The sequence below is a fragment of the Urocitellus parryii genome, chromosome 6, assembly GCF_045843805.1.
Source record: "Urocitellus parryii isolate mUroPar1 chromosome 6, mUroPar1.hap1, whole genome shotgun sequence".
In the NCBI taxonomy this organism is placed as follows: Eukaryota; Metazoa; Chordata; class Mammalia; order Rodentia; family Sciuridae; genus Urocitellus; species Urocitellus parryii.
In genome coordinates, this window is record NC_135536.1 from 94,663,606 (window position 1) to 94,689,958 (window position 26,353).

At 38.1% G+C, this 26,353-nt stretch overlaps 1 protein-coding gene across 3 annotated transcripts in view; it reads left to right on the top strand.

The window, feature by feature from the left end:
• The window catches only part of Slc12a1 (solute carrier family 12 member 1), an 82,531-nt gene that overhangs the window by 28,421 nt on the left and 27,757 nt on the right, over positions 1 to 26,353 (top strand). For all 3 annotated transcript variants that reach the window (XM_077799616.1, XM_026391180.2, XM_026391181.2), the window contains exons 9-18: positions 1,267 to 1,351; positions 4,027 to 4,178; positions 5,449 to 5,556; positions 5,889 to 6,012; positions 7,733 to 7,834; positions 9,838 to 9,993; positions 13,268 to 13,367; positions 14,255 to 14,366; positions 22,978 to 23,118; positions 25,700 to 25,806. In XM_077799616.1, the coding sequence (XP_077655742.1) occupies positions 1,267 to 1,351; positions 4,027 to 4,178; positions 5,449 to 5,556; positions 5,889 to 6,012; positions 7,733 to 7,834; positions 9,838 to 9,993; positions 13,268 to 13,367; positions 14,255 to 14,366; positions 22,978 to 23,118; positions 25,700 to 25,806 (1,187 nt within the window). The remainder of the gene's footprint in view (positions 1 to 1,266; positions 1,352 to 4,026; positions 4,179 to 5,448; positions 5,557 to 5,888; positions 6,013 to 7,732; positions 7,835 to 9,837; positions 9,994 to 13,267; positions 13,368 to 14,254; positions 14,367 to 22,977; positions 23,119 to 25,699; positions 25,807 to 26,353) is intronic.

Genomic DNA, 26,353 nt, shown 5'->3' on the forward strand with positions numbered 1-26,353 from the left:
GAGAGTGTGGGGGGTAGGGAGGGGTAGTGATCACAGAATGGTTCCACAGTCTGGCTTACTCCATGTGAGAGCAGGTTTGCTTGGTTCAGTTGTGGTTTCCAGGTGTCACAGTGAGTCTACCTTCACTGTGAGTGACCTTTTTGATGGACTTAATCAGCATAATTTAAGAAAAAAAAAGTCTCAAACTTTTGTTTGACTGTATTGATTGCTTATTTGTATTGATGAGTTTTCTTGTCCTCTAGTGGGAGACTAATGCCTACTGGGATTTTACTTCTCCCAATTCAATATTTATTGACTCCTACTATATGCCAGGCACTGTCCTGTATAAACAACGAATGCATTAAAATCTCTATTTGATAATTCTTGTTAAGTTGAATTGAATATAATTCAATATGCTGCTTGGAAATTGATTTGATATGATTTAGCCCCCCAAATAGGATATAAAATGGTAAATTAAATATGATGTGAACTCAGCTTAGTGAATGTATATACATTTATGAGCAAGAGAGAAGCCCATTTTCTGGTATAAGCTTGAATTTGCCCTTATTTATGCCTGCTTATGGAAATTAAACATCTCCCATTGTGATTATTTCTGAACTAGATTCCAAATGGGGATTTGAGAAATTGAAGAATTTGGTAGATCAAGCTTTTTGCTCACTCACAAGTGATTTCTTTTTAAAGGCAAGCCTAAGCTCAATATAAAACAAACACACACATGCAGGTATCATCAATGTGTTTGTATATTGTCCCCTAATGCTTTAAGGTCTGATGCAGCCACACAAAATCATAGGAGACAAAGGGAAGGGAGAGGCCTTGGTAAGTGAACTACCTAATGTACTTTTCTATAAAATCTCCCTCTGGGGCAGTGAGAAATGTCGTCTGTTCAGCACAAAAGTTTTACAGGATTCATAATTTGCTTTAAGCACTTTGTCTTCATCCAGAAAAAGTTCAAGCTCACCACCTTGCCATTTTCTCCATCACTTCTTTAGAATTTGTCTTAGGAAGTGTATCTTAAAAATTTGAAAATACAGAAATAGGGCTGGGGATGTGGCTCAAGCGGTAGCACACTCGCCTGGCATGCGTGCAGCCCGGGTTCGATCCTCCAGCACCACATACAAACAAAGATGTTGTGTCTGCCAATAACAAATAAATAAATATTTAAAAAAAAAAAAAAAAAAAAAAAAAAAAAGAAAATACAGAAATAACTCCAAGCAAACTATGTTTATTATTCTGCCCTGTCTTCTCTCCCACATTATTTTTTGAAAGGACCCCCAAGATGCCATCCCTAGGGGAACCATGCTGGCCATTTTCATCACCACGGTTGCCTACATAGGGGTTGCTATTTGTGTAGGTAAGTTGTATGTGTCTGGTATCAGAATGTCAGAAGTACAAGGAGCCCAGTCATTCTTTATGTCTGGAGGGCTTTCAATGGAACCTGAGTTGTTTTTTTTTTTTTTAAGGCAACAATTTTACTGCCTTTCTTGGTACCTAAATGTTAATGGTTTGGATCTTTTTGGCTTTTAATGCAATTGAGCTGTAAAGCAAGCATCCTGGGTCAGTGCAAGAGCAGAGCTCATCAGATTGTCATTTTGCCTGAACCCAAAGAGAGCCCCATTCTGCTCCCATGGGTGATAATTTCACTGCTAAGAAAACCCTCGGCTTCTAGCACCCATCTCCCTTCCCCTAGGAGGAAGGTAAAGAATAGACTGAAAAAAAAAATCAAACTAAAACAAAACAAGAAATGGCCTTAGGAAAGTATGAAAAATGTAGAATTTATGAGAGTATCTCATCTTTGTACTGTCATGTCTAATATGGAAATGTCACTGTCACCAATTGGCAGGAAATCAGAATAAGACCCAGCTGCTGGCAATGTGGGCGGCCAGCCCCCATATTGCTCACTGAGCGGAAAATATGTGTATTTTCCTGCTGTTCCTGAGTATGACTTCAGTTCCACCTGCTGCCTGCAGTCACACCTATTCCTGGTTGCCCCATCCCCTTGCCCCATATTTAGGCCATAGCAGGAGAGAAATTTGGCTTCCCGAGATGCAGACAAGAAAACCCTTTTCTGTATACATTAGAAAATACAGACCCAGGCTGGTCGACTATGGAGGACTGATGACTGTTTTACCAAAGTGGACTTCTCAGTGGTTCTCTGCTTCCTGTAGGGGAAACTGGGAAAACACATAGAACTTAAGTTGGTTTCTGAAAGATAATGAAAAACAAAAGCAAAACCCTTTGATTCTTGCCTATCTCACTGCCTCTTATTGGAGAAAATTGGATAACATTGTTAAATGTATTGTTGTGTCATTTCCAAGTTTAGTTACATGTAAAGAGACTTTGTTTCAATGCTTTAGAAAATCAACGCACTTTTAAATGACAATGAAATCACCTAAATTTCCCCATCCCCCCCCCCCCACACACACACATAATAAAGATGAGGGAATGAGCAAGTTAGAGATCTGATGTCAGAGATTCTTCCTGTTTTGGCCCCCCTATATGTAAGGGGGAAAAAATCTGCATTTCTGTATCCTTCCCAGAGCAGCCATGGAGTCAACAACCTGGTTGTTTCTGTTGTTGCTATTGCTGTTGTTGTTGTTGTTAATTCAGATAATGGCTCATGGCCTGGCTTCATGAGAATTTGGAGAGACCTATTATTCAGAAGTTAAAATACATGGTTCATAAAAGTCAGTTTGACATAAATGAACAATGCAAAAAGGTAAAAATTTAGAATGAATAATTTTGCTCAGTAATCAACAGTCATAATTTGGAGTGTGTAAGCAGAGGCTGGCAGGACACTTCAGGGTTATGATAAGAAGGATTCACTGATTATTGTTAGTGGCTCCTTCAATTCAAAGATTCTATGATTATTAAGTCTTTCCCAGGCTCAAAGAATGTGAATTCCATGACTAACACTGAAGGTTCCTGTTATTAGTTCCTGACACTGGGACCTGTCTTAATTAGAACCTATTCTGGGTAGAGTGTGAAAAGCGATGTAAGCAGCTTTATTGGTTGGCATTTCATTTGCATAATATTTATCCTTTATGTAATTTTTTAAAGTTTATGTATATTTCACACATATATTTCAATAATCCTACCAAATACAGAATGGTAAATACAGTCCAGAAAAACTCAAGGAAAATCAGTAGTTAAAATATATATCAAGAGTCTTTAAAATGGTCAAAATTCCATTTCTGAGAATCTATCCTAGAGAAATGTTTTTTTTTTTTTTTTTTTTTTTTTTTTTTTTTTTTTTTTTAAAGAGAGAGTGAGAGAGGGGAGAGAGAGGGAGAGAGAGAGAGAGAATTTTTAATATTTATTTTTCAGTTCTCGGCGGACACAACATTTTTGTTGGTATGTGGTGCTGAGGATCGAACCCGGGTCGCACGCATACCAGGCGAGCGCGCTACCACTTGAGCCACATCCCCAGCCCCCTAGAGAAATGTTTTGAAATAAAGAAGAAAAATTTATACACAAAGATATTTATTATAGAATATTTGTAATAGAAAAAGAACAAATACTCAAACGTGTGAAAATAATAAAAGGGATTAACTGAGAGAGATGTTTGATACAACATTTGACCACAAATATTAAATTTAATTCCATAATGCTTTCCCTTGTTTCCCTCACTGACAAGGAAATATTTCCTTCTACTTGAAAAGCATGTGGTCAGTAGCACTAAGCCAGAAATATGAATTGAGTATATACTGTGTGCAAAATATTGCCATGCACATTTTCAGAGATCAAAAAGTAAGGCGGTCTTAACCCCCAGGTCTCTCAGAGTAGCTGTTGAGAGCTAAGACTTAAACCACTCAAGACGGTGAAGATGTCAGCCTGTATTCTGACAGGGCCACTCCCGGGACTCAAAGGATGGGAGCCTCCAGGAGCCACATCCCAAGAAGCACTGGCCATGAACAGAGATTGGGAATAAGTTTTTCAGACTCAAAGTCAATTTAGTGTTTTTTCACAAGAAAATCATAGGGATGAGAATCCTTCTAAAGAAATGACAAGCCATAATTGTCTCCACAGCAGCCTGTGTGGTCCGAGATGCCACTGGAAGCATGAATGACACCATCATTTCTGGGGTGAACTGCAACGGGTCAGCAGCCTGTGGGTTGGGCTATGATTTCTCAAGATGTCGCCATGAACCATGTCAATATGGGCTGATGAACAATTTCCAGGTTTGAACTGCCAAAAAATAATAACAATAAGTATAAAATGGTTTTTGCTGTTGTTTTTATTTTTATAATATTAGAGATAGGGAAGCTTCTGAACCTGCAACTGATTGATTACTGATTGACTTGTGAATTCAGCGAGAAACAATTTGTGTGGCATGGGAAAAAGAGTGATACAGGCATTCTGCAGTAGCAATTCCTGGGGTTACATTTACTTGTGGTAGGGAGACAATAGGCAATTGTATGAATTAATCACCAGGAGAGAGTACCACCTGGCTCTAGGTACCTTTTGATCAGTCATGCAAGATTTCATGGTGGAAAGAATCTTAGATCAATTGGCACTTGGAATGCATTTCATCTGTGGATTTTGGCTTAGGAAAACCCTGTAAGGAGCCCCTGGAGTACCCAGAAGACAAGAGAAAGAGAGAAACTGTGAAAGGAGGGAGAAAGTGAGGAGGAAAGAATAAGGGAAGTTAGAAATATGTAGGACTTGAAACATTGATTTATCTGCATGATTGGTGAGGAGAGAGAGAGAGAATTAAATGTGTCATAAAGTCTTCATTCATCTATTTTAACAACTGGTGCAGAGAAATTAACTCAGCTGAAGTCATTATTCCAAAATATGTCTTAAATTGATAGAATCTCATCATGTCTCAGATCTAAAATTATGTTTAGTCAGCACAGAAAAAGCAAAGGTTTGAAAAGGCTCTGTGCAGAAAGACCTAGAAAAAGCCTCTAAAAAGACTGGTAAACAGCTGAGTCCCTTCCCAAACCTTACTAAAATACCACTTTCTGCTGGATAGAATTTTTCATCATCAAAGAAACATATGACTGGCCTGGAGTTGTAGCTCAGTGGTAGGTAGAGCAGTTGCCTAACATGTGTGAGGCACTGGGTTTGATCCTCAGTACCACATAAAAATAAAAAAGTAAAATAAAGGTATTGTGTCCATCTACAACTAAATAACCACAAAGAACAGAGAGGGGAAAAGTGCTGTCAAAACCCTTGAAACCATTTACTTCTTGATTTTTTCCAGTATCTTCTAAAAATATTGTGGTAAGCATTTATTATTCTGTGTATAACAAAAATGCGAATTCCATTTTGAAAAAAAAAGTAAATATTAAGAATTATGGGGTGGGGCGCAATCTCCTTAGAAGTAATTAGTTATAAAAGATTCCAAATCACAGAAAGTGGAGAGGGAAGCATTTGCATTAAAATGGAGCTAATGTTTTAAACATCTATTGGATGAGTCTCCTTACTTGGCCCTTTCTTCTCAAGGTCATGAGCATGGTATCAGGGTTTGGCCCCCTCATCACTGCTGGAATCTTTTCGGCTACACTCTCCTCTGCCCTGGCCTCCCTCGTCAGTGCACCCAAAGTGTTCCAGGTAATACAGGCATGAAGGAGCTGTGCTTCTCCCTACTGCTACTTCCACTGGAATGTGGATTGAGCTAAAATATTCGTTCTCGGTGGCAATCATTTTCCATCATTTTCTGAAACAGTTAATGTTTGCATCTGGCTCAAGTGCTATGTCTGCCACATAGTCAAGATCGATTCAAATAATATAAAGAATGACAAACTGCAGTGTTAACTTGTGCCTCATATTGTGTATCACTTAATCTTTCCCCAAATCTTCTTGTTTGAATCACCTAGAGAAAATGACTGTGCATAGATATAAGTGACAAATTTCTCCTCTTTTTTTTTTTTTTTTCCCATTAGGCTCTGTGCAAGGACAACATCTTCAAAGGCCTGCAGTTCTTTGCAAAGGGATATGGGAAAAACAATGAGCCCCTGAGAGGATATTTTCTCACTTTTCTGATAGCCATGGCGTTTATTCTTATTGGTTTGTAGTTTTCTTGTTCTTACTGAAAGCCAAAGAATTCTTCTGATTACTCAGAATTTACCCTTCAGTTTGAGAAATTACCTACTTTATGATTAAGATTCCATTTGGGAATGTTGGAGTCTAAGAAAGAAATGAGAAATCCTTGTGTGTAGAAGCCCTTGGGAAACTGGAGCTGGACTCTGGGCTTTATCTGTTCTTTGAAAGTGAATGTTGGAAACCCATCCAACCAAACACAACTGAATCCTTCCTCCAAACTGCCTGATATTATTGAACCTCAGTGTTTCCTGCAGCTGCCATATCTCCCACCCTGACAGCAGAACTGAATTGTCTGTGTCAGTGTTTCTAAAAATAAGGTTCATTGGCCAACTACTCAGAATCACCAGGGTGTTTGTGAACATGCAGATTTTTCAGGCCCAACTCTAGAGTTAATGAGTCAGAGTCTCTGAGGATAAGGAATCTGCATTTTTACAAGCTCCTCAAAAGACTCATAGACCATTAATATTTGAGAACCACTTAACTGGATTATACTCATGGCTTCCTCTCCTCAAGTAATAAAGAAGCAGCTCTGTGAGCTTGGAAAGATGCATCCCTCAGCTGTAGCCTGCACACACCTCACTCCTCCCCCATCCCCAAAGCCCCACCTTTGCTGCTGAGCACACTGGAGGATAGGAGGCAAAATGCAAAGTTCAGATGGGAACCACACTTAGGCAGCTGTACCTTCCTCAGCACCGAGGTGCTGAACTATGGTTGCTCCTCATCATAATGCATGAAACTCTGGGAGCTATAGTTCATGAATCCACCTAAGATCTCTATGAGGTTGAGGAGGGGAATAGATAACTCTCAGTTAGATTTTTTAAAAAATTAAATTAAAATGATTACATATCTCTAAGGATGTTCCAATTATGTAATTTAACCTTTAAGGCCTCAAATGATTGCCCCGTGCTGAATTTAAATGATTCTACAGTCAAAGTTTAAACATTTGTGTATAAATTAAATGCTATCCTTTAAAATCACTCTTTCAGAAAAACATGGATTAGCTCCATATGCAGATTTTATGGTAGCATTTTTTGCATATTTCCCAACTGGTTTCTGTGTTCTAGAATCATACCCAGTTGACACCTACACTCTCGTCATTGAGGATTATAGATGTCTGAATCTCAGATTAATGAGGAAGTCTGTATTTTTTTCTTGTATCATACAGTAAACAATCTGGTTAGCATTAAATCATACCATATATTTAGCCACTGAGGTCAAAGTATTTTAGAGATGCAGAAAAGTATGAAAGAGCCAAAAGAGTCCGGAAAGTCATAGAAAAAATACTGGAATATGCAGAAAGATTTTCAGTTGGTAGTTTCTGGTACACTGGTATTTAACTAATCTGTCACTTGGTAGAGCCTTTTGGTTATTTACATAGCAGACAAAAATCATGATATTGGTTGGTACCTCCAATATAGAGTATGCTCCATCCCCAAAACTTCTAGGTACAACTCTTGATTGCCTATTTTCTGATTGGTAGGTTTTTATTGATTTCACTTTATAGAAACCCGGGCTAAGAGTATATATGTTATCCCAAAGAAAAAAATCACTAAATTTTTAAACTTTGACAGATGCTAGCTATATTTTCAATTTCCAAATAAAGTCAGGCTTCCAGGCTATAACAGCTGTTCAGCCCCCGATCTCATCACTCAGACGTACATGTTTGATTTTGCTTCTTTTACAGCGGAACTGAACACCATTGCTCCCATCATCTCCAACTTTTTCCTGGCCTCATATGCACTTATTAACTTCTCCTGCTTCCATGCTTCTTATGCTAAATCTCCAGGTAAGATGACATTTCAAAACTGGAGTCAGCCTAAGCAAACAGTTAGTTTGTCTCAATAAAATGAAATAAGTCAGTGAAAAGTGCTCAATCTGTGTTTATATGTTTTTGTATATCCTAGTGGGCAGTGTAATCCACTTTATTTTGGTGAGTTGGGGGATGGCTTCTAAAATAGAAAAAGAATCATTTGAGCAATGGCCTTTTTGACCAACCGTAAAGTCAATTTTCTCCTGTGGCAATAAATTATTCATTGCAAGAGAAACCACATTTATTTCAGCAGTAGAAAAACACCACTATTTATTTCCAGGGTGAAAGTGACCACAGAAGTGGAATAAATGTATATATTTGAGACTTCCTTACTATCAATTTGTTTCCTGCCCATGGTGCAGAAGAGAAGGATGAATAGCTCCCATAATTACCTGCTGAGTGCAGGCAATGCAGATTCACGTTGGGCCCCATGATGTTGATGCCAGTGGCGTCTGTGCACTTTTGGGGCTAGGTTTAAAGTCATTCAGAATTTTACACCAAAGACCTTTCCCCTACGCAGTCATCCCTCATCTCTTTTTGGCTTCAACTGGCCAGTAGAGATCCTCTGCCTTTCCTCCAAAAAAATAAAGTCTTGTCATCATCAACCCTTAAAAACTTCCTCACAATGAAGATTTTGTCAAACATATCAAACACTGCCTTAGGGACTACTGCCTTCCCAAGCCTTTGGAAAACCTGCTGGCAAGAAGATGAAAGATAAATGGACAGGGAACCTTTATCTACCCAAGGCTTCTGGATTGTAGGAGATGTAGAAAGACTTTTTGTTTAGTTTTGTTATATTCTTTTAACACAAAGAAATATTTGACCCTATGCCTTGTTATAGCCATTTTTGAAAAACAAGGCGGAGTTATAAAGGCTGGTAGGAAAATGAGTGAAAAGGAAGAAGGGAAAGAGAGGGAGGAAAAATAGAAAAAACGTATAGAAGGAGGCAACCACACAAACTCTTAAAATAAATCAATATCTTTCTCTTCCTCCCTCCCTCCTTCTCCCTCTCCTTCTCTTCTTGTCCCTCCCTCTCTCTTTCTCTTTAACACAAACACACACATACACACACACACACACACACACAGAGAGAGAGAGAGAGAGAGAGAGAGAGACAAGCCAGACTCAGAAAAATAAAGGTATTTCCAATGATGTTCTCAAAGTGCTATTTCCATCTTGTGGTTATTTAGGAAATTGCTCCTGGAGACTTTTACAGTTGTGTTGTGTTTTGGCAACTGCAAATGTAAAATGTACTTCATCCAGAGACCAAGTGCCCTCCAAATCAGAGTTTCCCCATCCTGACCATACTGTCTCCTGGCTTTATTCATTTCAGAGAACTAATAGAACATGGAAACTATGTATTTAGGAACTGTGAGAAATATTTTCATTACAAAATGTGTGATATATTAACATATTGGGTTTAAGAAGTCATTGCTAGAAAAATCTCTCCTTCTTTTTTCCATGGATTATTGTTTCTGAAAGGACAGGGCTATCCTCTTAGGGTTATGGGAGAGCTGCCAAGAAGTCAAGCAGATTGACTCCTGCTGACTAAGAATAGTCATGTGCAAAAGCTGAATGTCTTAATCCTCTCTCTCCCGGATAACCAGGAAGCTCCTCCTCCCACTCTTTCCATCCCTCCTGCCTCCTTTCAACCCCTGGTGGCTTAGATTTTAGATGCCTAAGCTTTGGAAAGCACAATTGGGGCAGACAGGAAGAATGAAGGGGTCTATGAGTAAAATTTTCCAAATGCTTAATATTTCCCAAATTTTACAGCATCATGTTTGGTATAACCACCACTTTCATAGGCCAGGGACCCAAGATTATAGAAAAAAAAAAATAACAGAGTTAGAAAATGGACCTCAAAGTTCTGATTCTTTAAGACAGGAAAACACACATTACCTGCATTCTTATAAAATTCAGTAGCCTGATAACAGTAGTGTGAAAAACTTGTGGTTTTTTTTTTTTTTTTTTTTTTTCAGGATGGAGACCTGCATATGGGATTTACAACATGTGGGTGTCTCTTTTTGGAGCTGTGTTGTGTTGTGCGGTCATGTTTGTCATCAACTGGTGGGCAGCTGTTATCACCTATGTCATTGAGTTATTCCTCTATATCTATGTGACTTATAAGAAGCCAGGTAAGATAAGGACTGTCCAGGATGGGGTTTCCAAATCTCTCTCTATCCATTCATTCAGCATTTATTAAGCAGCTTAGGTGTGCCATGTACAAGGTAGATAGTAATAATGTAATGTAATGTAGAAATAACAACAACTATGTCATATAATCATTTAATCCTCATGATAGTGTTGTACATTAGTATTACTCTCATTTTACATACAAAGAAACGAGAGTTCACAGAGTTGACCACTTGTAATTGTCAGGATGTGATTGAGTTGACATCTTAACCAGAGGAGTATCATCCCAAATCCCAGAAGTTTTCCATTACAGCACCTTCTGCTTCTGTGTCCCAAATGAAATACATGTCCTGTCCTCAGGAGTTCCCAGAATAAACAATTAATTATGATACAATATAGTAAGCAAAAACCATGAAAATAAGAATAATAATTTGCTAAGAAAAGGGGAGGGAGAGAGCCATTTCCTTGATCAGAGTTGTCTAAGAAAATTTGGGGGTTCATGGCTTGAGTTCTCAGGGTCAGGCACTCTGTACAAAATAAGTATTTGTTGAGTGAACAAATAAATTAGGTTATAAAAGAAAACAATAAGCAACTAAGAGACAATTCATGGAACAGAGTCAGGGAATGACATTCTAGGCAGAAGGACAGCAGGAGTGAAGTTAAGGATGCACATAAGCTGGTGGCATTTTGGGGAAGCTCCAAGGCCTTAACACATTGATTTGTTTGGTACTAAGGAGAAGGGACTTGATGTGAAGTGAGAGGGGTTGGCTGAGGCCAAGGAAATAGGAAATTTACATGGCCTGTGAAAGAATCAGGATGTGGAGAACAATAGAAAGGTGCCATAGGTATTCAGTTGGAGAAGCATAACTGGACCTGAACTTTGGATGTTGACTTTAGAACCTGTGAGAAGGGTGAACTGAAGCAGGGAGTGACTAGGGAAACAGGGGGGTACTGAGAGGCCCCAGGCCACCATAGAATTCCCCTTTCCTCACTTTGCCAGTGAGGTAGAGATAGTATAAAACAACTTTGGATGGATTTGTTTTGTTTTTCTTTATCTATTTTCAACATCAGATACCATTTACATATGGTAGTTGTACATCCCTTTTTGAGGTACATTCCACAAGTTTTGACAAACTTATACAGTCCAGTACCTACACCATAATCAAGACGGAGGACATCCCTAAGGTGCCCTACACCCCGTGTCTTCAATCTCCTTTCTCTAGAACTTGTCCCTGGCAACTACTTTTCTAATTTCTGATTCTATACCTTAATCTTTTCCAGAAAAATCCTATAAATAGGACCATATAATAATAGCCTTCCACTTAGCATAATCCTCTGGATTTATCCAAGTTGTCACAGGTATAAGTCGTTTGTTCTTTTGTATTGTTGGGCAGCACCCTATTATGAATATATCACAACACTTTAAAAAATCTCTTCACAAGTCAGTGAGCATCTAATTTATTTTCAGTTTAAGATGATTATGTATCCATGTGCTATATTTATTCATACACATGTCTTCATATGGACCTAAGTTTTCATTTTACTTGAGTAAATATCTAAGATTCAGATTTCTGTTTATATAGTAAGTATATACATAACTTTAAAAGAAACTGTCAAATTGTTGTCCATAGCAGCAGTATCATTTTCTGTTCCTACCAGCAATGAAAGAGTCCTAGCTAGTTGCTTCATATCTTTGTCATCATCTAGAATTGTCAGTTGCTTTTTTAAAAAGTCATACTAATAGACATATAGTGCTATGTCATTGTGGTTTTATTTACTTTTTCTCAGTGACTAATGATGTTGAACATCTCATTTGCCATTCATATATCTTCTTTAGTTAAGTGTCTGTTTCAATCTTCTGCTCATTTTTTTCCAATTGTTTTCTTATTCAATTGTGAGAGATTTTTGTTTGGTCTGTTTTTTAGTTTCTTGTACTAGGGATTGAATCTAGGAGTGCTTTCCCATTGAAATATATGCTCAGTCCTTTTTTATTTATTTATATTTGTCATGAGATGGGTCTCATCAAATTGCTAAGGGTCTCCCTAAGTTGCTGAGGTTGGCCTTGAACTTGCAATCCTCCTGTCTTAGCCGTCTTAGCTGCTTAGATCAAGTGGTTGGATTTATATGAAGGTGCCACCATGCCTGGCATGACAATTCTTTATATATTCTAGATACAAATCCTTTTGCAGTTTGTGTTTTACAAATATCTTCTCCGGGTCTGTGGCTTCTATTTTTATTTTCCTTATAGTTTGTTTTGAATAACAGAAGTTCTTAATTTATATGATGTCTTAGTCATCTTTCCTTTTTTTATTTATATGGTTTAGCAATTTACATCTGACTTAACTTTCCCTAGTCCAAGGTCACAAACTTCTACAAGTTTTAATGCTTTGGTGATTTCATTAAGGTCTACTATCCCCTTGGGGTCAATTTTTGTGTAGGGTGTGAGGTGTGGTATAAGTTTCAATTTTAGGATATAAATGTCCATTTGACTAAGGGGGTTTTTATTCCTATAAAAATGAGTTGACTAAAGTATGCTTAATGTCTAATGCATTGCCAGTACTTGATCAATGTTAACCTGTTTTTTACTTCCAGTTAATCATCTCCAACTCACTTTCTAACTCTCCAAAGCAAGAGTGGAGGGAATAGGTTCCTCCGTCTTGGAATGGGTCTGTGCATTTCTAGCCTATTCAAGTTCATTTAATATTTAAATTTGTTTTTGAAAAAGAAAGGAAGGAAGGAAGGAAGACAGGAAAGAAGGAAGAAAGAAAGGCAGACAAGGGATGGTAGTGCTGACTTCCCTTGTTATGATTGTGTTCTAAAAGATCAACCCAAAATGCTAGCTAAAGAGCCTTGATCCTATTCATGGACATCTAGAAGCATAAATCTCTGAACTGCTCATTTTAACTATTCAAATATAAAGATGACTGCACACTATCTGTATAACTGAAATTGCTTTCAATTTAAGAATTTGTGAAGACCCCTTGAACTTATTCAGGGCTGACCATTTTCCCCAGTCCTTCCACCTGCAATGTAGTTCTCACACAGCCTCTTCCACCAGGCAAGATTTCTGAGACTGCAGCTTTACAGGCTGATCCTTAGCTGGAAAAAAGCCTTGTTTCTGAGGATTCACATAGTGTTCACAAAGCTCTTTCTAGGAAACACTGTTGCATTTTCTCTAATTTGGGCACAGATCTCTGCTTGCATAGCCAGGGAAAATTATATAAGTGGATGGCTTGTAACAATTTTGTGTGTGCCAATTTCCTCCTTGGTCCACAGATGTGAACTGGGGCTCCTCCACACAGGCTCTTTCCTATGTGAGTGCTTTGGACAATGCTCTGGAATTAACCACAGTGGAAGACCACGTGAAAAATTTCAGGTAAAGTTGGCTACTCAGGCATCTGGTGTGTTCCACATCAGAAGAGGCTTTTCTTTTGTGCAAGAATAGAGTAATTACAAGCTTTGTGAATATGTTCCAAAAATGAGCAACTGCCATACTTTCATAGCAGCACTTCCTACAAATGAGTGCTTCTTCCTCCCACACTGGGTCATGCCTACCCAAAACCGTAACCCCTTATGGTGCCAAGTGTCACCTTCCATGCGTGGAGATGGAAAAGTGGCCTAAATGACATGATTTCAGAGAGATGTCTTAATTATTATTAATTAAAATATAATTATTAATTATCTCCATTCAGCTTGAGCTTACTGAGTTCCCTTCAGAGCAGTCACACTTGGGCTTTTCTTTAGTTATGTCTTTTTTTTTTTAATACTATTTATTTTTTGGTTTTCGGTGGACGCAACATCTTTATTTTCTTTTTATGTGGTGCTGAGGATCGAACCCAGCACCCCGCGCATGCCAGGTGAGCACGTTACCACTTGAGCCACATCCCCAGTCCAAGTTATATCTTATTTTGAATGGAACTTCTCAGCACAAGCTGGCAAGACAGAAGGGGAGGAAAAAAAGAAGAAGAAGGAAATAGTGAATAGTGACTGGAGAGGGACAGGTTTCGTTGATATTTGGGGTAGAGCAGTATCCAGACCATAAAAGGCAAGTGGACCCCAAACTGCCTTTTCCCTGCTTTACACTTTTGCTGTGACTGACTAGACTATGAATACAAAGATGTTGGTGGGAAACTCAAGAAATAATCAGGGGAGAGGCGGTTGCGTTTTTCATAGCCTCTGTACTGGCCGTTTCCAATGGGGCATTTCTGCTTTCAGCGGCTTCCTGTAATGGCCAATTCTATATCTTCTCTTCTTTACTTTCAGGCCCCAGTGTATTGTTCTAACAGGGGGACCCATGACAAGACCTGCTCTCTTGGACATAACTCACGCCTTTACCAAGAACAGTGGACTTTGCATCTGCTGTGAAGTCTTTGTGGTAAGAGACTCTTCATCTATGAAAAGTGCTTTTTTCTCCCTGCTCACCTTGTGTTACTTAGGCCAGCAGGGAAGGTACGTGCAATGATAGAAAAATAACAAAAAACTCTGGATAAGAACCCTCTTTCTTGATTCATAGATCAAGGACAAGCAAGAGCCCGGGATCCTAAATTTTAACCCATAGTTGAAATGTTTTTCTGATTTCATAGGAGACCAACTAAAAGTGATAAATATTTCTAAAGGATGGCCTTTGAGTCAAGGAAAACAGAACTGGCTTGGAAATAAAACGAAAGCATTTGGGGTGATAACTGTCCTTCGAAATGTGAAAGGATGGAAGGAGCCAGAGAGAGCACTATTATATAGACTAACTGACGAGGAGAGAACCAGACATAATGGCCTTAAATGACAGCATGTGGAATTTAGATGAAATATTTGGGTAAACCTGATGACACCGCAGATATCTAGGGAATTAAAGCAAGTTTTCCATGTCTTAGATAAACAGTCATTGCTGAATGAATTACTATTTGTTTAGGGAGTATGTGGTAGACAAATAATAATCAATTGGTGATTTTCTAAGGAAGTATTCATATAGTGGTTAAAATTTTAACCATAATTATTCTCAAGTGGGGAGAAAGCATTAAAATTATTATTTAAAATAATAATGTGTAGGACAGGGGCTATAGCTCAGTAGTGAGTGTTTGCCTAGCATATGGAGACCCTGGGTTGATTCCCAGGATTTAAAAAAAAAAAAAAAAAAGGTCCAAATCTTCCAAACTAGCCCACTTCTACTAGTATTCCTATGTCATTCCCTTTCTCTTTTCTGTTTTTCTTGTGCGCGCAAACACACACGCGCACACACACACACACACACACTGCTAAAAGTCCTCATCTATTGATGTATTTTTGTAGTACTTAAGTGCTTACCTATTCTTCCAAGCATTTTCCTAGTTTTTCTTGTTTGATTCACATGACAGCCCAATGAGGCAAAAAATAAACAAAGCTGTGTTCTCAATTTACTGATTGGGAAAGTGAGATTCAAGAAAATTAAATTAATGCTCATAATCACGTGATAAGACAGTGGCAGAGTCAGGACGTCAATCCACGCCCCTGGGTGTGCTCTGCAATACACAGTGTGGAGAAAACCTCAGCAGACTTGCATCCTTGGGAGCACTGTTAGAATCAGGTACCACTACTTACATTTCCAATGTCAGCCAAGGAATAGGCCATCAGGAGGCTGTGTGACCCTGGGGCCAGTCAGCTCCATGATGATACAGGGGCTAATTTACCACATGTCACCATGAGCAGCATTTAAGCCTCTTTTTACACCTGGCAATATTCTAAAATCTATATGAAACGAGTTGGTCATATTCTCCTTCCTCTCTGTGCTTATATGACAGTAACTCAAACAATATAACTAAATGCAATTATCCTATAGTGGGAGGAGAGAATCCTACTGAATACATAAGATTGACAGGTTAAGTAACGGCCAGCTGTGACTCCAGAGGATTTTTAAAAAGCTTATCAAGAACCCTTCTCTCATATTATCAACTTTGGTGCCCTGGATTAGTGGATTTCATTTTGGCCAATATAATATAGGAGTTGGTTTTGATGGAATAAGCAGTTTGAGGTGTTTTTCTTCTCTAGCAATTTAGAGAAAATTTAGTTTAGCAGGCAATAAAGTATCTTCAGAACTAGAGAAATGAACTGGGAATATAAACTGTCATATACTGACTGGGGAGAAAAGGTCTTCTACAGAGACAAGAGATATTGCTTTTAATTAACCCTTTGCTGCTTTAACTGTAATAAAGGAGTATGATGCTAGAATATCATTTCATTTGAAGTAAATACCTAAGTCTGTGACCCTTGCTGTTTGGCATGTATATGGGTGACATTGTACATTATTGTGTTGGTCTCTCCATGTAGGACCCAAGAGTCTTGTTCCCGGGTGCTACAGTTCTCTTGGGGACAAAAAATAGTTACTGAATCAGTTAATGACTTTCCAGTTAGTTACTTTCTACGAATTCCTGTGGTTATAGATGCTGTTACCATTTTTAGACTCCAGCTGTCAATCATTTTTGCAAAGAAACAGATGGAAGGCAATATGGGGGGGAGTCAGCATACCCTCAGAATTTTTTTTGAAAGTGTATGTGCATTGGTTGATGGTTAGGCCAACCTTGTGGAAAATGTTAAATGGTGATGATAAGAGAATGGCAGTTTTGTTTTTAACCTTAGGAAGCTGGTGCTCTTGGGCTTTTGTGACTAACAGCTGAGTTCTGAATCACTGTTTTGCCACCTATTAGCTGTAGGTCCATTCGGCACATAATTTAGTCACTCTGACTCAATATTCTCAGTTATAAAATAAAACTAATAAAAACACCCCCTATATTGTAAAGTTAATATGAGAATCATATAAGATATGATTCAAGTACTCAGTTTGGTGTCTGTCAAATAGTAAATGCTCATTTAATTTTAGTTTTATTATTATTGATCCTGCTGTTGTCATTATAGTTATGTTTGATATACCTGGCTGCCATTTTCATTTCAGAAATACAGGGCAAAAACAAAGACCTAAAGAATCCTCTCTTAAAAAACAAGCCGGGCACTGAATTTTGAGCTTTTGGGGTATCTAGCTGTTTGGTCATGATGGAACATTGAGATATGTTTTCCTACCAGACATGAGACAGCTAGCTCTGCTCCACTGCTCTGTGGCTGGCCTTCTGCCATTAAGCCCTTGTTTGAAGTGCTCATACTACAGAAAGGAGCAAGACCCACAATTCACTGGCTTTTTGGTGTTGGTGGGTAGTTGAGAGCTTGTGATCATAGTTGCCATTTCCTGAAATCAAGGCTGTTTTTTCCTCCTCTGAGGTACTGGGCCTCACAACATGCCAGACAAGCACTCTACCACTGACTTACATGCCCAATTCACTTTTTATTTTTATTTTATTTCTGATATCAAGGATTGAACTTAGATACTAAGATACTAAGGGATACTTAGTTACTAAGCTAAATCCTCAGCCCTTTTCATTGTTTATTTTGAGACAAGTTCTCGCTAAATTGCTGAAGTTGACTTTGAACTTGAAATCCTCCTGTCTCAGCCTCCTGAGCCACTGGAGATTACAGGTGTGTGCCACCACACCCAGTGTTTATTTTATTTTTTAAGACAGGGTCTCAATAAGTTGCCCAGGCTGGCCTTGAACTTGCAGTCTTCCTGACTCAGCTTCCTGAGTAGCTGGCATTAAAAGCATGCACCACCACACCTGGCTTAACTATATCAATTTTTTTTTGGACTGGGGATTGAACCCAGGGGCATTCTACCACTGAGCCACATCTTCAGCCCTATTTTCTTGTATTTTATTTAGAGACAGGGTCTTATTGAGTTTCTTAGGGCCTTGTTAAGTTGCTGAGCCTGGCTTTGAACTTGCAATTCTCCTGCCTCAGCCTCTAGAGCCACTGGGATTACAGGTATGTGCCACCATGCCCAGTTTAACTATGGCATTTTTAAAGACCTAGAAATTATAGCCCTTAAAGCTGCTAAAAATGAAATAAAAAGAACTTAATTTTTTTCTGGGCCCCAATTATCTGACTAACTCCTGTACTAACCCACTGAAGCCTCTTGCTCCCTCTTCTTGCCTTTTTCTTATTCAGCCTTAAGATTTCAGATAAGGGACCCTTCATCAAAACAATCTTGATGATCCTTTCAAGAAATCCATCTTAGAATTTTTTAAAACACTGTCTGGTCTTCTCATTTGAACTACAAATAACAAATCAGTGACATCTTCTAATCTCAAGAGGCTTTATATCCAACATGTGAATAATTTTGTTCTTTTGTACCTCATTCCAATCACCATGGAAAGGCAAGAGTGAGTAGGACTCACCTTCTAGTATCAAATCACAGTTTTTAGCATAGCCAAGTTCAGTGGGCTCAGCAAGAGGCAAGTATTAAGTGTTGCACATCTTTTTTTTAAGTATTTATTTTTTAGTTTTAAGTGGACACAATATCTTTATTTTACTTTTTTGTGGCGCTGAGAATCGAACCCAGCGCCCCGTGCATGCCAGGCGAGCACGCTACCACTTGAGCTACATCCCCAGCCCCAGTGTTGCAAATCTTAACCTCCACCAGTTCCACTCTATGTATCATGACAAACGTATGCACTTTTTTCAATTAGTTTCTGTGTTTATGTCATTCATAGTGGATAGAGAGATACTGCAGCCAATCATTACAAATAATTTAGTTTGAGTTTATATCCCCATAACTCTCTGGTACACTGTGCTCTGCCCTAAAATCAGGTGGGATTAGCTTGCACTGCATTGTCCTGTGCAAGAAGGCATCACATGACAGAGATCAGCAGTCCTTCACTTATCTACCTCTCAGTTTTACATCAAGACAGTGTTCTTTTGAACAACAGATAAGAAACAGCTACTTTTGTACAATGAAAGTTGAGTCAGTTGATTTGGGATTGAAAATACAAATCAGATAAAATCATTCTTGCCAAAAAAAAAAAAAAAAGTACCATTCACCTCTTTTCTGTCTTAAAATTGCAGAGGACTTTTGACTCTATTACAGTACATGTATATATATATACTTTTTTTAAACCACATACACTGTGCCGTGCTAGTGGCTTAAAAATAAAGATTTTTATCCAAGATCACTTCTATTTTTTATCTTAAAACAGTAAGAAAAATGACAGACTGAATCACACAAAACTTACATTTTTGTTGATCAAAACTGTTTATGCCAGCAACTTTATATAGTTCAACAACATAAAATTACAGGGAACCATTCCACCTCTCCTACTTAAGAACGGTTGACACTTTTATCCTTTTGAAATGAAATAACCAGTACAAATCAAACTCAAGACCCCTTTATCACCATAGGTAGAGAGACCTGTGGCTCTCTATCTCCAGCAACAATGTATCTGAGTTTTATGGATATTTTTCTCTTTATTTCACATCTGTGTGCCAGGATGCAAAACTATTTTGGTTCCTATTTTCCCTGCTCTTTAATACTGCTTTAACTTTGATTGTCCTGCCTTCCCATTGTGAAGGAGGAAAAAAGATGCTTTTTGATGAGCTTCCTCAAGTAGACCCCCTTTTAATGTTTCACCTCTGCTATTACCCTCTTTTTCTTTTCCTGAAAATTATAAAATCCCTTAATAAAATCCAAAGCTCTCTTTGAATTTTCTCTTTGAGAAGTTTTCAAGAAAACCATCTCCTAACTCTATGGCATAATGGAAGACAATTGAGCCCGGATAACCCTGGGGAAACTGAAATTCTTGTTTTTTCTTCTGTTTTCAATCTTCTCCTAATCACAACCTTCACACCCACCAAGAAGAAAATGCATTCTTTTGAGATGCATCTATTCTCCTTTTGTCAGTGACTCTCTGTCATGATGTTAATAAAATAGTGACATGACCAAATACAGAAGGAATGAAATGACCTATGAATGGGCACTAGGATGCGTGGCGAGATGAAAAATGGACCAAATCAGAAAGGGAAAAATTCTCTTTTTAACAGTTCCAACCAGAGAAACAATGACAACAAAGACAGACAAATAAGACTCTCAATGTTTTAAGAAATAAAAGTTGGAAAGAACATTGCACTTGGCCTACATTCCTCTATTTGATCCTAACGGTGTTGGAACTCCTTTGCAAAACCCTTTTTCATAATATTCACTTATTTGAAGCAGTGTCACATCAGATTCTTCTGGACTCAATAATTAGAAATTCTTTACTCCTTTTCAAATCATTGTCCAAGTTATAATATATACAACATTTTTAAAAGTTTCTTTGTTCAAATCCTGAATTAATTTATGTGTTCCTGTTTTCTATGCCAGCTGAAGCTAATCTCTGTAACATATTAATTGGGTGGGAAAATCCATTTTAGGGAGTATGACATATTTGAATGATGAATAAGTGTATTCCAGTATGTCTCCTCTAGTTGTTAGTTTGTTTTATCCTTACGACTTTGGCACTGCAGCCTCGCTACACATTAGTAAGTGTGCTAGGAAGATATTATAATTGCTTTTAGCAAAAAGAGATTCTGCATGAAATATTTTTATGACTTCTCAGTAGGGGAAACTTAGTCATTAAAATAAATCTTCTTGTCACAATTAATGTTTAATCTAGATTTTTATAATACTAACAGACATACATTAGACTGTATTTATTTAAATAAATGCCATTTTCCCCAGGGGTTCAGAGACATCGAGGTCCTACTCAATATCCTGGTGGCCCAACATCTTTCTTAGCTATTGGTGATTCTTCACTCCAATGGTTGTTGTTACTGTTGAACTTCCCTCAGTAAAATATGCTTTCTTTCATTTGTAGTAGGTGGAGTCTAGACTGCCTAAGAAAGGACTGGTGGTTCAAAATGCATCAACAGTCTGGAGACCTGAGCCAAATTTGATCCATAATGACATACCTTTCTTTAGTCTTGGCCTTCTGGTTCAGTAACTATCCTTCTTATGCCTCTGCATTTTTTATCTTCCGTGAAGGTTTTTGTTTTTTAACTTTAATACAAATCAATAATTGGAAAATTGGTAGGTTCTAGAAAATATTCTGGAAAATAATTAAGCACATAAAGAACTTAATCCAATTGAAACAGAAAATTAGTTGGGCGCAGTGGTACGTGCCTGTAATTCTAGCAACACAGGAGGCTAAAGCAGGAGGATTGGAAGTTTGAAGCCAGCCTGGGTAACTTAGCAAGATCCTCAGCAATTTATCAACATCAAATAAAAAATTTTAAAAAACTGGGGATATAGCTCAGTGGTAAAGTACCCCTGGGTTCAATCTCTGGTTCCTGCTCCCCCACCAAAAAAAGAAAGAAACATAACATGTGACACATTGTGTTATTTAAATTTTTCTAGTAGCCAATCAAAAAGGTAAAAAGAAATGGTTAAATTTTTTTAAAAATAATTTATTTAACCCAGTGCATCCAAAATATTATTTCTATATGCAACCAACATAGAAATTCTGAGATATTTTACATCCTTTTTTTTTTTTTTTGTACTAAGGCTTCAAAATCCAGTATGTATTTTAAACTTTGAATATGTCTCAGTGTGGACTGGGCACATTTCAAAAGCTCAGTAGCAACATGTAGGTGGCCTGGCACATGGGGGAGCGAGGACTTAGGCAGTTGCCTTATTTTCATAAATAAAAGAACATAGTTCAAGAGGGGACAAATGACACAACCAAGGTTTCAGCCAGTCAATGTTGGAGCCCATTCTGAACCCAAATTCAGTGTCCTTTTAGCTCCAATATTGAACAAACACAGTGATAAATTACCACTAAGTCTGGGGCTCCAATGAGATTGTGAACATTCATTTAAGATCATACATATCAGTTTGGACAAGCATCTATCACCTCCCAGAGAGAGTAGGTATCTTATTATTACTACTTAAACCATGAAAGAAAGGGAGTTTATCCCCATGTCTAGAATAAAATTTCGAAGCTCAGAAATAATCAATTACCTCCAACATGGCCAAGCTTAGATTTTAGACCAGTTCTGTCTGTCCCCAGAGCCTGAACTCTTTTTCATATATTATCCTCATGCCTTTTCTCTCCCATCAAAGTCCTTCGAAGACTCTCACTCCAAGTGTGGCCTAAGGACCGGCAGCAGTCATTTGACCTGGAACCTTGTTAGAAATGCAAGATCTTGAGCCCTTTTCAGACCTAACACTGCGCTTCATCAAGATCCCAAGAGACTCATATGCAATCTAAGACATCTGAACAAAACACAGATCTCTGTATGAATTGAAAGAATTTTCATGAAAATACTCGATTTGTCTATGGAGCACATGGTAGATTAATCGGAAATGCCATTTGAATTGAAATGAAACATAAGAAGAAAAAAAGCTAGCTTGGACCTTTAAGGAAGGAGAAACAAGAATAAAAATTTAGTTAAAAATCTTGAAATTATGAAATGCCTTCACTACCATTACAATAAGCCTCCTTGTCTCTTCACCTTTTCTACTTTTCTTATGACCTAGATATGTGAACTTTTGTTCCCACCACATTCACTGAGTGAGAAGGAAATGTGAATACATTTGAGTAGAAGCCTGTCAACATTATACAGGGAAAAGTGGTACAAGGGTATTCTTGCCACACACACAAAAAGCAACGCCTCAGCCTAACAGAGTTATCAAGACGTGCAGCTCGTGACAGGATTTGCAGCTCACCATGGTCCGATTCCCAAGAGCTCTGTCCATTTCTTAAAACGAGGCTCTAGCTGAGATTTCTTTGGTGTTACTAAAAGTGGCTCCCACTATGGAGTCAAAGGTTGAATTATGCATTTATCCTGAGCCTCTTCAATCACATTTGGAGTATTTGCTTAAGTGTCATGATGCCCTCTGCTTTCTCTTTCTTTCAGTATGATGCAGTTAATTAAGCAGGTGTTAATAAGCTTAGGCATTTTGGGTGGAAAGTGAATGTGAGCAACACAGGTCCTCTCCAAAAGGTTGAATCCGTGTGAACTCTGTTTAAGGAGGTGTTTTTCCCTCTTCCGCATTTCTTAACTCAACAGGGCATTGCTAGCTATTTTTGTCCTTTAGAAAAACAACAGCAGTGTGATGTACAATAGCAGACTTCTAACCAATATTTCATTGTGTCGTACAGGGACCGCGCAAGCTGTGTGTTAAGGAGATGAACAGTGGCATGGCTAAAAAACAGGCCTGGCTTATAAAGAACAAAATCAAGGCTTTCTATGCCGCAGTGGCAGCAGACTGCTTCAGAGATGGTGTCCGAAGTCTCCTTCAGGTAAGGCTAGCACTGAGGGAATGAGCATAGAGACAAAAGATAATTAGCATTCCATGTTAATGAAGCTCCTGAAGCAAATGGCTGCAGTCAGGCAGCCCAGCATCAGAGATTAATGCAGATGGGTAAGGAATTCATTCCGAGTTCCTGGGGATAGGCAAAGCTAGAACAAAAGCAGAGAGGTTCTATTACAGTGAGCTAGGAAAGATACACTGGAAACAGAAACCGAGGTTGCCTTTGGCCACAGGCACACATTCTATCCCCATACTTATTGAAATGTAAATTTGTTCTGGTGGTTGACGACATTCAGGATCCTATTAAAACTTCAAACTATTTTTGCTTTTCATACTGCATATTGCAGTGCTCAAGTCAGGCATTCTTTTCTTTTTCTTTTTTGCAAATGGTGTGAGGGCAGCTGCTAGACTCAACTAAATAAATGCATGGTGATCAGGGTGGAAAATCTCCCTATCCACCTGAATTATTTCCAGAATGTTGAATAAAATGTAATAATCTCTATAGCGCAACATAAAAGCCCACAGTTATCCACATTTTCCCCCTTGCTCTTCCCTTTTCCATCTCTTTCTTTACCTCTTCCATAGTAAGTACATAAAATCTTTCCATAGTTCCCATCTCTGCAGTGTAGAGTGCAAAAAAAAAAAAAAAAATCCTAAAAACAATCCAAGAGACTCTCAGAAGTGTAGGGCTTGGCTTTCTAAACGTTTTGACTGTAATACAATTGAAAAACCCCACAGTATGGATACCAAATGGAGTGTTTGACTTTCAGAGTTGCCATAGTTAGGAGTGTCAGAATTCAAGAATGCATCCAGGTTACTCTGATGCTTATGTGGGCAAGGAAAAAGAAAATACTTGTTAAGCAATAATATTTTGGAGATTAAGGGCATTTGATGCATTTCTGACTGCAATGCACCCAAAGAGCAATTGTAAAGTAGCAGTACATGCAGAGAAGTCATTTCTAAAAGGCCTGTTATCCACAATAAGCTTCTTTTCGTCTGTTATTAATTTGCTAAAGCATGGAAATAGGTGTTGTTGCAAAATGCTGATTTTTCTTTCAGTAATGAATTACTTTGCAGTAGCTCTTGGCTAAATATATTGAGAAGGTTATGCATTCAATATAGAGTAACCATAGAATATTTGTAAAATGATAAAAACTTTCAACCAGGAATGGGACTACAAGCAGGTAGAGAATCAGAGCAGGGAGACAAAAGACATAGGCATGGAAAAGAATTCTTAGATTAGTCCAGAATGAATGATAAAAAATCTGAGCATGCATAAATTCACATGAATTTCTTTAAATCAAGGTGGAGTACAGAGGGGTCATGGCAAAAGGGCAAGACTGAGTGGCACTGAAGTCAAACACTGCCAATTACAACATTTTGAATAAAGTTTTCTTTGTATCTAAGAAGTTACAGTGCAGATGACCATATCCCTAGACTGTAGCTAGGGAAAAGACAATATCCATACTGCTGTATATGTTTCAAGGGCAAAAAAAAAAAAAACAAAAAAATGGCTCCAAGGAACTCTTGGGCTATCTGTGTATTTCTAAGAGCAGTATACCAAATGCATTAGAGGCAAAGCTTAATTCAGGGACCCTCCCTTAGTACCTATCTTTTTCCTATCTCTTTAAAAATGTCCAACTCTAGTCATTTCTTTAACTCTTCCCACGTGCCAGAATGGCCTTCTTTACTCTCACTGCTGTCCTTATCTTCACTGGTCAACATCTAATCAGACTCCAAGACTCAAAGCAAATGCCACTTCTCCCATGAATCTGCCTGTGAATCGTTGGCTAGAATTCAAGTTTTCTTCCTCTGGCTTCCTTATGGAGTCCCTTCTACATTTATAACTTATATTACAATTATTTGTGCATATCTTGTCTCCTCCACCTTATTCTAAGTTCCTTAATGCCAATGAAGATACTGCACTATTCTCTCACAGCACCTAACATACCACTCTGCAATTAATAGACGCTTGATAATATTGCCAAATTAAATCTGATTAACTGGGAGCCATATCCTGTCGTCTAATGGGGGGAAATGAAATATCTAATGTGGAATGTAACTATTAATGATATCATCATGCAAGAGGGTTAGATTTTGGAAACAAAGTTCAGTCATTCTTCAATAAATAATATGAGAGGTTTCAGTGATCCTTGTATATAAGAATTTCCCAAACATGAATTTTATTGCTAATGACATTATGGATATAACAGGTGGAAATGAGCTTTGAACCACTAAGTTATAACATGCATACCAACAGTTAAACTGGCCCTTACTTGATTTTAAATTATTGAACCATTTTAATGAGTGTGTCAGAAGAAATGCAAATGACTGCTAATTTAGAAAAGCTACATTTCTGTCATCTAAAATCCATTTATGGCTGAGATGATTTAGAACTAATCTTTCTATTTTATGCTTGGGTACGGGCATGAAGGACATGCACTAAAATGTAATCTAATCTTCAGAATCTTCAGAACATTACTTCAGTGCTCTTTGGACATTATTTTTCATTTGTAGTGGTAGTTTTCTGGTGCAGTAGGATTGCCCATGTGTTTATGTCCTCTGTTTAGGCCTCAGGCTTAGGAAGAATGAAGCCAAACACTCTGGTGATTGGATATAAAAAAAACTGGAGGAAAGCTCCCTTGGCAGAGATTGAGAACTACGTGGGAATCATACAGTAAGTGATGGCTTTCAGGAAGAGTTCTTGTTTATAATGCACTAACCAGGGTAGTACATAACCTGTACTGCACAGAACACTGTTTGTGCCAGATTAAATTGTCTGAAAAGAGCACTTGCTCCCGGTCCTTTCAATTATTTACCAAAGTTAAAAACAAAAACAAAAACACCACCAATAAGAACTGGAGAGACTTAGAATGAATGTCCCAGGAGGCTGGAGGGAGAAGGGTAACATGTGTCAAAGAAAAAGGTAACTGTTTAGAGCTACAACCTTAAAGTCTATTTACAAGATTAAAAGCAAAGGACAGTGAGAAAAGGAAGAAATTTTTCCTTCAGAACACCTGGAATCTGGGTTTGGCTGTTGAACTCATTTCAGACATCATGTTCTACGCTTTGTATAATGTGTTCACTGTCTCAGAGCCCCAGATCTCTCTCTCTCTGTTGATAGAGAAATCACATCTGCCAGGTGCTTCTGCTACCAGGTAGCAGCATTGCTTTATGTAAGGAATGTGAGTTTTAAATGGTATGTGACAACTAATAGCCAAACA